The sequence below is a fragment of the Megalops cyprinoides genome, chromosome 10 (genome assembly GCF_013368585.1).
Source record: "Megalops cyprinoides isolate fMegCyp1 chromosome 10, fMegCyp1.pri, whole genome shotgun sequence".
Lineage (NCBI taxonomy): Eukaryota > Metazoa > Chordata > Actinopteri > Elopiformes > Megalopidae > Megalops > Megalops cyprinoides.
The window spans coordinates 37425226-37439612 of record NC_050592.1 but is presented as its reverse complement, the minus strand read 5'-3'; the positions used below and the strand labels follow the sequence as shown (position 1 = coordinate 37439612).

Here is a 14387-nt window from a genome sequence, read left to right as displayed (position 1 = left end):
TCACTGCAACACTCCACGGTTCTGGGTCTTATGGCAGAGTGGCCAGACGGAAGCCTCTTCTCAGTAAAGGCACATGAAAGCCCACTTGGAGTTTGCAAAAAAGCACCTAAAGCACTCTCAGACTGCAAGAAACAAGATTCTCTGGTCTCTTGGCCTCAATTCTAAGCGTCATGTCCGGAGGAAACCAGGCACCGCTCATCACCTGAGCAATACCATTCCAACGGTGAAGCATGGTGGTGGCAGCATCCTGTTACGGGGGTATTTTTCAGCGGCAGGGACTGGGAAACTGGTCAGGGTTGAGGGAAAGCTGTACAGAGCAAATTACAGAAATATCCTTCATGAAAACATGCTCCAGCGCGCTCACGACCTCAGACTGGGCTGAAGGTAGACCTTCCAACAGGGCAATGACCCTAAGCGCACAGCTAAGACAAAGCAGGAGTGGCTTAGGGACAACTCTGTGAATGTCCTTGAGTGGCCCAGCCAGAGCCTGGACTTGAACCCAATTGAGCGTCTCTGGAGATACCTGAAAATTGCTGTCCACCGAGGGTCCCCATCCAACCTGAAAGAGGTTGAGAGCATCTGCAGAGAAGAATGGCAGAAAATCCCCAAATCCAGGTGTGTAAAGCTTGTCGCATCATATCCAAGAAGACCCGAGGCTGTAATCACTGCCAAAGGTGCTTCAACTAAGTACTGAGTTAAGGGTCTGAATACTTACAGTGCCTTGCCAAAGAATTCACCCCCCTTGGCATTCTTCCTATTTTGTTGCCTTACACCCTGGAATTAAAATGGATTTTTGGGGGATTTGTATCATTTGATTTACACAACATGCCTCCCACTTTGAAGATGCAAAATATTTTTTATTGTGAAACAAACAAGAAATAAGACAAAAAAACAGAAAACTTGAGCGTGCATAACTATTCACCCCCCCCAGTCAATACTTTGTAGAGCCACCTTTTGGGTGGGGTATGTCTCTATAAGTCTGGCACATCTATCCACTGGGATTTTTGCCCATTTTTTAAGGCAAAACTGCTCCAGCTGCTTCAAGTTGGATGGGTTCCGTTGGTATACAGCTTTACTTTAAGTCATACCACAGATTCTCAATTGGATTGAGGTCTGGGTTTTGACTAGGCCATTCCAAGACATTTAAATGTTTCCCCTTAAACCACTCAAGTGTTGCTTTAGCAGTATGCTTAGGGTCATTGTCCTGCTGGAAGACGAAACTCTGTCCCAGTCTCAAATCTCTGGAGGACTGAAACAGGTTTTCATCACGAATTTCCCTGTATTTAGCGCCATCCATCATTCCTTCAATTTTGACCAGTTTCCCAGTCCCTACCGATGAAAAACATCCCCACAGTATGATGCTGCCACCACCGTGCTTCACTGTGGGGATGGTGTTCTCAGGGTAATGAGAGGTGTTGGGTTTGCGCCAGACATAGCGTTTTCCTTGATGACCAAAATTTTCATCTCATCAGAGTACCTTCTTCCATATGTTTGGGGAGTCTCCCACATGCCTCCAAACGTGTTTTCTTATTTTTTTCTTTAAGCAATGGCTTTTTTCTGGCCACTCTTCCATAAAGCCCAACTCTGTGGACTGTACAGCTTAAAGTGGTCCTATGGACAGATACTCCAATCTCTGTTGTGGAGCTTTCCAGCTCCTTCAGGGTTATTTTTGGTCTCTTTGTTGCCTCTCTGATTAATTCCCTCCTTGCCTGGTCTGTGAGTTTTGGTGGGTGGCCCTTTCTTGGCAGGTTTGTTGTGGTGGCATATTCTTTCCATTTTGTTATGATGGATTTAATGGTGCTCCATGGGATGGTCAAAGTTTGGGATACTTTTTTATAACCCAACCCTGATCTGTACTTCTCCACAACTTTGTCCCTGACCTGTTTGGAGTGCTCCCTGGTCTTCATGGTGCCGCTTGCTTGGTGGTGCCCCTTGCTTAGTGGTGTTGCAGACTCTGGGGCCTTTTAGAACAGGTATATATATACTGAGATCATGTAACCCATCGTGTGACACTTAGATTGCAAACAGGTGGAGTTTAACTAATTATGTGACTTCTGAAGGTAATTGTTAGGGGCTTCATAGCAGAGGGGGTGAATACATATGCACGCACCACTTTTCAGTTTCTTATTTTTTAGAATTTTTTAAAACAAGTTTTTTATTTCACTTCACCAATTTGGACTGTTTAATCTAGGTTCATTACATAAAATCCAAATAAAAATCAATTTAAATTACAGGTTGTAATAGAACAAAATAGGAAATTCTCCAAGGGGGGTGAATACTTTTGCAAGGCACTGTATGTCAATGTGATATTTTTTATTTTTAATAAATTTGCAAAAATTTCTAAAATCCTGTTGCTTTGTCATTATTGGGTATTGAGTGTAGATTGCTGAGGAAAAAATGAATTAAAAATTTCAGCATAAGGCTGCAACATAAGAAGATGTCAAAAATGTGAAGAGGTCTGAATACTTTCTGAATCCACTGTAAACAATTTTAAGATTGTCCTCAAAAGAACAATGAAACAGATTATGTTTGGGGTATACTTAATTTCTACTTCAAGTGTTACTTCCTACCAGAAGTGTACTCAATCGTTCCCACATTGAGATAAGAAGACTCACATTGAGTGGCAGTATAGGGAAATTACCTGAGTTTTCTCCTTATCTCTCTGTACTGTGCGGTAAGCAGTGACCAGCTGGTAGGAAGAAAGTGAGAATGGTGAGAGGTATACTGTCATACTAAGTGCACTCCTAAAGCTAACCCTAACCCCACAGAATTTTAAACTGATGCAAACCAATCTGCCCTTGGAAGCACCATTTGCCTCACTGTTTTATAAAGCTGTCGCAGCTGTTGTCCCTTATGGCCTGTGACATCTTACACATTCATAAAAAAGTGTAAGCATGACTGAGTCAATTACACTGTGCAGCCGCAGAGCTAAACTGACCCTGAGGGTCTTCTTGCTTAAATGTTAGTGATTAATATTCAGACCTGGTACTGCTACTCACAAAGCCATGACTGAAAGAAAACAGAAATTGCCTGCAGCCCTCCCTGAAGCTCACTTCAGAGTACACTTTCCAGTAAACAGCCTAGTCCTGAAGCTCACCTCACAGTATTTCTTCCAGTAAATAACCTATCCCTGAAGCTCACTTCAAAGTACTTCCTCCAATAAATAACGAATCCCTGAAGCTTACTTCAGAGTACTTCCCACGGTAGTTAGCCAAACTCCTCTCCACCCTCTGTAGGCGATGCAGCAGCTGCTCCTTGGAGAGTGCCTCCACACTGCTGGGGGTCTCCTCTGCCTCGCTCTCGATGTCAGAAGGAGGGTCGTAGGCAGGGGTGTCTGGGGGCTCATTCTCCACGAGGCGCATGAGCGAGTCCCGGGATGAGCTGCGTGTCAGATTCTCCCGGGAGGCAGAGTGGAACAGACCCTCGCCCCGCCCTGGGGAGCGGAACAGAGACTCCATGGAGGGCACCTTAAGCTGCAGCTTCTGAGTCAGGGACTGGGGCTCTGGCCGCTATTGGACAGGGACAACCGGGGTGGGGCGGGGGGTGGGGGGAGGACATCATTAAAAGTGGCAACTAAACAAACATGATGACCCACTTCTGTCAAATGGCCTACAAGAAACCTTAGGTGCTAATGCCATAATTAAAAATGAACAAACAAAATTAAACTGGCTTCAAATCACTCAAAAAAGAGACCACTTCATACATTTTGGAACATCTTGGAGCAGTATCATTTCTGCAGTTATTATACCATACAGATGGCAATCATTGCAATTTATCTTTATATAACACTCAGAAGAAGCTAACAGAAACATAAATGAGGGGTTTAACTTTCTGAGTCGATAATTTCAGTATAAGATTCTGTGTAAAAAAGAGAATATTAATTTCAATGAAACATTTGAATTAATCTGAAAACAAGTTTAAAAAATAAACAATCTTGCTTAGAACAAAGTAAACACTAGACTGATTTCAAACTTATAAGACTGTGGGCTTGCAAGATCTCAAGATCTGCAAGTTTTCAGTATTGAATAATCTGCTAAAAGTCACTTTGTTCAAGAGAAGCAGGCTTATGGTTATGGTCTTATGGTTCCAAAAACAGAAAAAACTAAATCTGCTCTCAGATCTTTCTCACATAAAGCTCTTTGATTATGCAACAGGCTTCCAAATTTTGTCTGGGAATCAGACACAATTTCAATTTTTTACAGTCTATCTTACTGTTAGTCTTAAAGTCCCTGTTGGATAGGAGGTCCCTCTCACAGCTTGCCTGAGCCCACCATGCCATCCCTCAGCTTGCCAAACTGCCTCTAGGCTTGAACCGATGCAGTGACCTGGTGCATTTTTCATGCCATTCCACTTTGTTAACATTCCACTGCTTCACTCAACTGTCCTTTCCCACGGTCAGGAAATATTTTTCCATTTTTTTTTTCCCAAATTGGCTCTGGGTTCTCTGTTTTTTTTTTCTTCAGTTCCCTCTGGAAAATGCACTATGCACAGGGCTTTGTGAAAATTTCCATAACAAATCAAATTTATTTGAATAATACAGAAGTAAAGGTCATATGCGGTTAACTGTACAAATGTTGCTAAGCTTAGTTGTTACACTTCTTAGAGGGCTGAAATATCCTCAGTGTTTTCCACATCTGAACACAAGGTTACAGGTAAACAATGGGTAAAAACACCACCTACCCACTCATTCGGTACAAGCATCACAGCCAGATGTTTTAAATGCTGAGTTTCAGAAATATTCTGTGTAAAACTGAGCCTTAAACAAAAACAGTTCTGTACTACCATATACTCTGTTCAAAAAAGGTCTAGAATTGTGTTCAGACCTCAAGGTTGCTGTGACATGTACAACAAACATTTGAATGTACATATCTGGTTATTCTACGACAGGCTTAGAAAAATACCCACAGTATACACATTAGCATTACAGCTATTAACCTGCGTGGTCAAATAGTCCGAGATGTTTAACCTGAACAACCAACAAACAAAAAAGATTCTACTTTGTATTGGATCTGCATCTGGATGGACGTGCTAAACTCCTAGACTAAGGCTGAGACAGATGAGGTGTGACGAGAAAGCAAAGAGGAGGAAACTTGCCTGCGTCAAAGAGCTCTCGTCCCCGTTTACGTTGCCTCTGGGTTTCGGGGACGCTGTGGTGGCTTTGCCCGCATTCTGCAGGAGGGCAGAGATGAGACAGATAAAGAGACCGCAACCGGGGCCCCAGAAGTCCACCTGTTAGTCACCCAAATCTCAGCCTGCTGTGCCCAAACACATTAGTACTGCTTGGCATAACAGAGAGCTTCTGGATAACCTCATGCTGCTGGGGAAGAATAGAGGGGTTAACACTACAGACACTGCTTCCACTACACAGCCATGAGTAATAAAGCAGTCCAATCAAATCAATTAGTACAGCAAGTTACATAGAAGCTGCTGGCATCACTTAGCAGAGCTAAGGCATCTACAGCGTGGTGTTACACCGAGGTTGCGTGGAGAGACAGGGTGTCTAGTCACAATGAAGGCAGGGGAGTTATTAGGAGCCCATCCAAGGGGGACCAGTGTACTCTTATGACTGCAGCATGGCCTAGGGCCGTGACAAACACGTTTACAACTATGATGCCGAAGATCCTGACAGGGAGCATTTACATCCATGTCTTAAGGTCCTAACAGGGACGTTCCCGTGCCAGAGTTAACTGCCTTTTTTGCCTACGGCCAATGACATAGGGCACATCATCAAACCAGGGACACCAGTACACCAGACCACATCTCTTTTAAACCTTAAACATTCACAAAGACATCCAAAAGACCCATCATCCAACACTAGCAGCTGACAGCTGTTAAGTGTCTTCTCATATGCTCCAAAATTACATGAAGATTTAAGTCAACATTTGTCAGATCGCCTCCTAATCAGCACAACATCAGCACGAACAAGGTCAGTGGAGCCTTTATTATGAGGCGTGTAATTCAGCCCTATGCTCCAGCACACCGATTTTACCTACAAAGTGCAGCGTAAGTCAGGGATGAGAAGACCATTCCACCTTAAAGAGGGTTCATTCTGTAGGGATCCAGGTACCCTTCAGGAGACAGTCATACTGTACAAATTCCTCAAACAGCCTGAACTGATTCTTATTTCTCCATCATGCAAATAAAACTGAAACTGCAGAATATCACTGTCACATGAATCAGCTTATCAGAGGTGGCTTTTCGTTGCCAAACTACACTTACACTATATGACCAAAAGTATGTGGACACCCCTCCTAAATATTGAGTTCAGGTGTTTCAGCCACACCGATTGTTAACAGGTGCACAAAATCAAGCACAGAGCCATGCAATCTCCATAGACAAACCTTGGAAGTAGAATGGGTTGTACTGGAGAGCTCAGTGATCTTAAATGTGGCACTGTCATAGGATGCCATCTATGCCACAAGTCAGTTTGAGAAATTTCTGCCCTGCTAGATTTCCCCCGGTCAACTGTAAGTGCCATTGTCAAGTGGAAGCGTCTAAGAGCAACAATAGCTCAGCCACGAAGCAGTAGACCACACAAACTTACAGAGCAGGGCCGCCAAGTGCTGAAGCGCGTAGCACGTAAAAAACCGCCTATCCTCTGTTGAATCACTCACTTCTCTGGCTGCAACATAAGCACAAGAACTGTGCATCAGGAGCTTCATGAAATGGGTTTCCATGGCCGAGCAGCTGCACACAAGCCCAACATCACTATGCGCAATGCCAAGCGACAGCTGGAGTGGTGCAAAGCACACCGCCACTGTGCTCTGGAGCAGTGGAAACGCGTTCGCTGGAGTGATGAATCTTGCATCACTATCTGGCAGTCTGATGGACAAATCTGGGCTTGGCAGATGCCAGGAGAGCACTACCTACCAGAATGCACAATGCCTACTGTAAAGTTTGGTGGAGGAGGGATAATTGTCTGGGGCTGTTTTTCAGGGTTTGGGCTAGGCCTGCACGATATGAGGAAAATCTGCAATGTGCGATAACATTGTTCAATATTGCGATGACGATATGACTTGCGATAAATAAACAAATAGGTACACTGCTAAGTACGTAGACCCCAAACATTGAATAGCCTATGCCCAGTGAATAAAGAAATGAAATAAATTATTTCGAACATGCTTCTAAATCTAAAATAAAATTTCAAATTAAATTTTTTTATAACATTACTCTTTAATCTGCTTAACAGTAATTTTATTAATTTGCAGAGACGGTTGTCAAAAACATAAAACATCCATATGCTTCTTTTTGGGAGCATAAACATATTTAAAAGGAAAGACACCTTTCTGACAGAAAGTGAATGCATCTCAAGGTGCTTTAGAAAATTAAGTTGAAAACAGCTGTACTGTCCACCTTTGTAATCAAGAGTGGAAATTTGACTTCAACTTGAAAAACTGACAAAAATATAAAGTTAAACATCAGTGACAACACTGAATAACAAATCAATATTGGATCTTATGTTTACAGTGAGCAACGATTAAGTTACACATCATCACAAAATGCCCCCATATCGTAGCTAATGAGCCACAATATCAAAACAAAAATGAGCTTCTCATTCACAGGGTCACTCGGCACAATTTGGTAATTTCGTTTTACAGTAACGTTGGCTAACTAATAACACCAACAACAGATTATTGGTCAGAAATACAACAGAATCCACCAACCCGGGCTGCCAGGTTTGACATAATTATTTTTCCTAATTGGTAGTGATTTCGCACTTGACTTGTGTGACTGAAATGGCAATAGTTTGGTTTCCTTACTGAGATCGCTTACTTCATCAACAAAATAAAACATGCATTTTAGCCATCAATTTCAACACTCATTCCTGTGCAGAAATAGCCATGGTTTGTTTCCACGGTTAGCAGTTTATTGTAAGTAAACACTTGGCAGAGTTATGTTTTAGTGCTTTTTCCAAAGCGAACCTTGTCAAGAATCGGTTTTGATAGCGTGTAACACGATTTCAGCTTTTTATGTGACATCACTTGCAATCAGACTGGCAACCCTGTCGAAAAGGCCGACTGTACTTTATCACAAAGACACTCTTCTTTAGTGCATTTTACTTCCTAGTCAACCGGTGCTCGCTACGCCCCTGCCCCTTTCCGCTCATTGGTGGAACATTTTATCAGTCATCTTACCCAGAAGAACATGATGGCGGGAGTGCATAGCTCATGGTGGGCCAAAACAAAGGGAGCAAAATTGGGTGGCCCTGTGATAGGTCAAATGTTCGCATGCTGCTGTATGAATGCATGGCGCGTGTAAATGAAATGATTTTCTTATTCATCGCATTTCAGGCAGTCTTTTGCGATTTTTATTGCACATGTTCATATCGCGATGATGATGAAAATGCGATTTATCGGTCAGCACTAGTTTGGGCTAGGCCCCTTAGTTCCAGTGAAGGGTAACATCAATGCTACAGCATACAAAGACATTTTAGACAATTGTATGCTTCCAACTTTGTGGCAACAGTTTGGGGAAGGCCCTTTCCTGTTCCAGCATGACTGTGCCCCTGTGCACAAAGCAACGTCCATAAAGACATGGTTTGATGAGTTTGATGTGGAGGAGCTCCAGTGGCCTGCACAGAGCCCTGACCTCAACCCCATTGAACACCTTTGGGATGAATTAGATCGCCGACTGCAAGCCAGGCCTTCTCGTCCAACATCAGTGCCTGACCTCACAAATGCTCTTTTGTCTGAATGGACACAAATTCCCACAGACACTCCAAAATCAAAAGCCTCCCCAGAGGAGTGGAGGCTGATATAGCTGCAAAGGCGGTGCACGGTCAGGTGGTCCACATACTTTTGGCCATATAGTGTATATACTACTGAGCAAAGAAATGATGTTGCAAATTTGAAACGCATCAATGTTAACAATCCCATGTGACAGCAAGGTAAGAAAAAAAAACTCCACATGCATGAATTCTAATGGCACTCCACTAGCTATTCAACCAGAAGGGTATTTCACACATTCTGTGGAATAAGGAAGGTCCACCTGTCTTAAATAATGATCTTCTGCCAGACTAACTATGCAAGCACCTCCATCAAAGTGCTGTTCAGAAAAAGTCTCAAATCAGCTGTTAAATCAGCGATAGCCCCAAGATCACCCAGATAGACTGGCATTCTTGTCATAGCTACCTGCCATTCCAGAATTACAGCAACCCCTCTCCTATAAAGAGTTACACTGGGATTTACCTGGAAAAAACTGGATAAAAACTAAGCAAAAACACACCAACCGTCACAACACATACCTCTGAGCACTACCTTGTCTATAGCTTGCTGATCTTGCAGTAGTATGTCAGTACCAATAAAGTGCTGGCCAAACTAAGACCTGAATGCAGCAAAAACCCCCAACCCCAAAAGCAGTTCACATAAACACAGGCACCTCCAAGCATATAAATCTCCAACAGAGAGAGATTTCAATACTAGGGTGCATGGCCACTGTAAAACAAAAAAGTTAAATTTTTTCAATAACTGAGTCAGTCTGGTATAATGTGCTTGGAGGTGTTCACTCAAGGTTCTGACAGTGCACTGCTGTGTCCCTGTATTGAGAGCGTGTAGCAAGAGAACAAAGGTCCTCCTGTCCGTGACAGCAAGAGAGTCATACGAGGTCAGCCCCAGAGTGTGCAGCTTCTCAGACCAGTCCCCTATGCTGCCCTGCTCCACACGTGTAGGATTACCTAGCTATGTCCTGCTGCCTGTAGACAAACAGAGATTTTTTTTTTGTAAGTAGTGCCACAAGCATAAACAGTACCAAAACCTGGAAGGCACCTTCTTCACTACACAATAATGAATCCTTAATGTAATGAATTTGAAATGAAACTTCCCAACTTCACCAAGTAACACCACTATGTCCATTTTAGACCACTCTGTAGCAGTTTATTGATTATCCTTGCACTTTTGATTTATAACCTTTTGAAATGTAATATTGTGCCATTTGTTAATATTAGAATATTGTGGTTTCCAGGTGATTCACTATCTATCTCATAGGAACAAACACACTGAAAACACTTCAGCAACTAATGACACACAAATTTAGAAAACAATATTGAGAAATAAAACTGAAAACTTGGTAGCTAGCTGACTTCTACTGTTTCAGCTTGCTTTCTACCATGGTCAGACACAGAGGTAGCCATGATTGCTAAGCAGATGACAAGTAGCTCACATGTGCTGTGTGATGATAGCAGTTCCCTAGTTCCACTACTTTTAGCATTCATTTTTACCATTCATTTCCCCAAATACCCATGTTCAGCGTTGGAATAAAATTAGATTATTTGTAGGAAATCCTTCATGGGTGTATGGCTATGAGCTACCAGATATCTTCTATGGGGGTACTGGTATAAGCAGAAAATACTACAGGGGGTGTGGCTATGGGCTGGCAGAGATCCTGCAAGGAGGATGGGGGGTGTGGCTAGGAGCTAGATCCTGCATGAGGGTGTGTCTATAAGCTGGATATACTGCATGGGGGTCTGGCTATGAGCTGTATATACTGCATGGGGGTCTGGCTATGAGCTGGATATACTACATGGGGGTGTGGCTATAAACTGGGAGAGATCCAGCGTGGGGGTCTGGGCAGTCACTGTGTGCTGGACGAGGCTGGATGAATGAGACCAGATGGAGGATTATCTTTTTGGAGCAGGAAATACTTCTGCTAGACAGGCCAGGTTGTACATCTCTGCTTAAAAAACTACAGTGCAATAGCAGCCAATACAGGGTCATGTGGAAATGACACTTGTTTCTGTAATTTGAAATCTCAGCAGTATGAAATAGATGCTTCGCCATTTTCTAAAATGATCATAATGAAAGGAAAGGGGGTGGAAGGGGACAGCCAGGCACAGAGCATGGTAGGGGACCATGCTGAGATGAAGGTTTGGTAGGGTTGGGAGCTTTGCCATGCCGAGATGAAAATTTGGTAGGGTAGGAGCAATTGCTATACTGAGATGAAAGTTTAGTAGGGTTGGGAGCTCTGCCATACTGAGATGAGGGTTTAGCAAGGTAGGGACCTTTGCCATACTGAGATGAAGGTTTAGCAGGGTTGGGAGTTTTGCTTTACTGAGATGAAGGTTTAGCACAGTTGGGAGCTTTGCCATACTGAGATGACAGTTTACTAGGACTGGGAGCTTCACCTTGCTGAGAATGAAGGTTTACTACAGTAGGAGGCTTTGCCAATTGCCTTGAGATGAAGGGCATGGAGCAGTGATGTCTGGCTGGTATCAATCCTTTAAGGTAGCGGTTCTTAAACTGGGGAGTCGCCAAAAAATGGGAGGGGTTGCGAGATGATTTTCTGTCTGAATGTATACATTTTTTTTTTTTTAAGTTTTTAAAATTTAAATCTATCATTTTTTTAAATTATTCAGTAGCTTAGATGCACAAATGAGTGTTTCCATACTGGTCCTCCGATACCCCTTTTCCACCAACGCGAACCACATGTTCGTTCTGGTGCTAGTGCAATAATAAATAAATACTGAAGTGTGCATATTAGCTATACAGTTCCTATGTCTTTCTGCTTTAATAGGTACACTGCTAAGTACATAGACCCCAAACATTGAATGGCCTATGCTCATTGATTAAAGAAATGAAATAAATTATTTTGAACATGCTTTTATTGAACAAATTGCACATGAATACCCAACCAATTAAACAGAACATTAATTTAGATAAGACATTATAGCTATAAGAAATTAAAGTTGCTCCCTTTAAAACATTTTCTTCTAAACCAGAGGTGCCCAAATTCTTTTCTATGAAGGGCCAAAAATTAATCTGGCTGGAGGGCCACGGGCCAAAAATAAATATTGATGTGATGTGAAATTACATTACATTAAAACAATGGTTCTCAAACTGGGGGGCAAACATGCCCCGAGGGGGGCGTGACACGGACCTCTCAGCGGCGCAATGCAAGGGGTTGGATTACAGTTGTCCCGACAAATCACAGACATTTTCGTCTTTAGTCCAACCAATGACAAATGAAAGTTATCATTTGGAATTTCAAGAACGAACTTTAGCAGGCACCCCAACTGTATAAGAACTCGCAGATATCAGAAGAAACACCACTGTGCAATCGTGTCGAGTTCGTAGTGACGTGCTTTAATCTTGTAGCTTTGCCATAGCTTTTAAAATACCTTTCAATAACAGCCTTTTTAAAGGCTATCTCCTTACTTTGCCCTTGCTTGCAGCCCTCTCTGCAATGGCAGTTTATCTTAAAACAGTCTTTTAAAAGACTATTTCAACTTCATTTTCTTCCTTTCCATCTCTCCTAGCTAATCTTAACCATCTTTCTCTTCTTACTACCCGTTACCTTTGTCTTCTTGGTAGGCTACTTCTACTTCTTTCTTTCACTTCACAATCACAACCTTAACATCATTCTCTACACAGCCATTACAATCAACACTGTATCACAATAAACATAAAAATTTATTTAACGACTAGTTTGTGAACCGCTCATTTTAGCCGAGCTCCCTGCATTGTCTTGTCTTAAGGTGACCTTTGATAACCGAGGAATAGCCTCTGTGGTTCGTTCATAAAAAACACGTCTTAGCTTAAAATCAGTTTATTGGAGATCGAACACCATGGACAAATTTGTAATTCGAGACAGAAGAGATCCCCCTACTGAAGAGCCAGTTGCAAAAAAGACGAAAGTCTGCAAATATGACAAGAGTTATTTGCAATTTGGGTTTTCTGTGACTGGCACTTTGGAACAACGTCCCAATGTGTGGTTTGTGCAGAGGTGCTTGCTAATGACAGCATGAAACCGTGCAAGTTAAAAAGACACCTAGACACCAAGCATCCCGAATTAAAAGATAAGCCTTTGGATTTTTTTAAAATAAAGCGTGATGCCCTTCATGCCCAAAGTCCACAATGAGCAGACATACCACCGTGTCTAGTCAGTGTCTAAACTTAGTGCCATTCCACTTTCCAATGACACTGTAGCTCGCAGAATTTCTGATATGGCTAATGATGTGAAGGAGCAACTCATACACCATGTTAAGCAGAGTCCTTACTTCGCATTACAGGTAGATGAGTCTACTGATGTTGCTGGGCAGGTGCAGATGCTGACTTATGTCAGCGCGATCCATGACAGGCCATGAGAGTGGCTTAGTGACATGCCTCCAGCAGGAAGCTCCGCTTGCAAGATGGAATCATTGCATGATCCATCGCAAGGCACTTGCAGCAAAAAAAATGCCAAAGCCCTTTGAGACACTTCTGCATCAAGCAGTACAGATCATAAATCACATAAAATCACGTCCATTGAACTCGCGCTTATTTGGTGTTCTCTGTCAGGAAATGGGTTCTGGCCACAAACAGCTGCTCTTACACACAGAGGTGTGCTGGCTTTCCAGAGGGAGAGTGTTACAGCGCTTGTATGAGCTGCGAGAAGAGGTGAAACTCTTTTTAAATGAAAGCAAATCCGAATTGGCCAAGCACCTTGATGACTCTCTGTGGCTAGCCTCCTTGTCGTATTTGGTCGACATATTTGATCGCCTGAATAGTTTAAACTTGTCTTTGCAAGGCCGAGATTCGAGCGTCTTGCTCCTTGCAGACAAAGTGGATGCTTTTGTCCAAAAACTTGTCCTCTGGCATGGCCGCATCAGAGATGGAAACTGTGACATGTTTCCCAGTCTGGCAGACTTCATCACGGAAGCAGGCGGAAGTGATTTCTCCTCTGTCCTCCAATCAGCTGCAGATCACCTGTCTGCACTAAAGCAGCAGTTTGAATCATATTTCAAAGACTACCGCTCATTTTCGTGGATTCAGGACCCATTTGTCTGCACTGGACACGATCTGTCACTTCAAATGCAGGAACAGTTTACTAAACTGAAGAGTGACACCAGGCTGAAACATCTCTTTACCACCTGCCCTCTTGCATCTTTCTGGGTAACACTGATGCAGGAATACCCCCAGCTTTCTGATGCAGCATTAAAAGTCCTCCTACCTTTCCCATCAACATATCTGTGTGAGACAGGCTTTTCAAAACTCACCGCGCTCAAAACCAAATACTGCAATCACGCACAGATTGAGGATGACCTGAGGCTGTGTTTATCTAAAATTGAGCCGAGAATTCAAGAACTCTGCAAAACAAAGCAGGCTCACATCTCACACTGAAAACAGACTTGCAAGCTTTGGTGATGATAACACAAGCCACTAATAACCTAATAATAATAATAATAATAAGCCCTGGTACTACCACTACTAATAAATAGCCTGATGATAATCGCATAATAATAGGGCCTAATATTCATAGGGCATAATAATAATAATAATAATAATAATAATAATAAAGAAAAAATAGCCTACCACTAGTATCAACAAATAGCCTGATGATTGTAGGCCTAATAATAATAGCTTTCCTATCTAATGATGATGATGATGATACTTAATAATGATAGCCTACTTAAT

The 14387-nt window shown here is 42.5% G+C and overlaps 1 protein-coding gene across 2 annotated transcripts in view; it reads right to left on the bottom strand.

The window, feature by feature from the left end:
• Window positions 1–14387, bottom strand: part of golga4 (golgin A4) — a 79651-nt gene that overhangs the window by 51649 nt on the left and 13615 nt on the right. The window contains exons 3-5 of one of the 2 annotated variants that reach the window (XM_036539768.1): window positions 5095–5169; window positions 3186–3509; window positions 2642–2689 (exon numbers count right to left, since the gene is read on the bottom strand). In XM_036539768.1, the coding sequence (XP_036395661.1) occupies window positions 2642–2689; window positions 3186–3509; window positions 5095–5169 (447 nt within the window). Of the gene's footprint in view, window positions 1–2641; window positions 2690–3185; window positions 3510–5094; window positions 5170–14387 lie in introns of those variants that run through there. The other variant, XM_036539769.1, reaches the window with a different exon arrangement.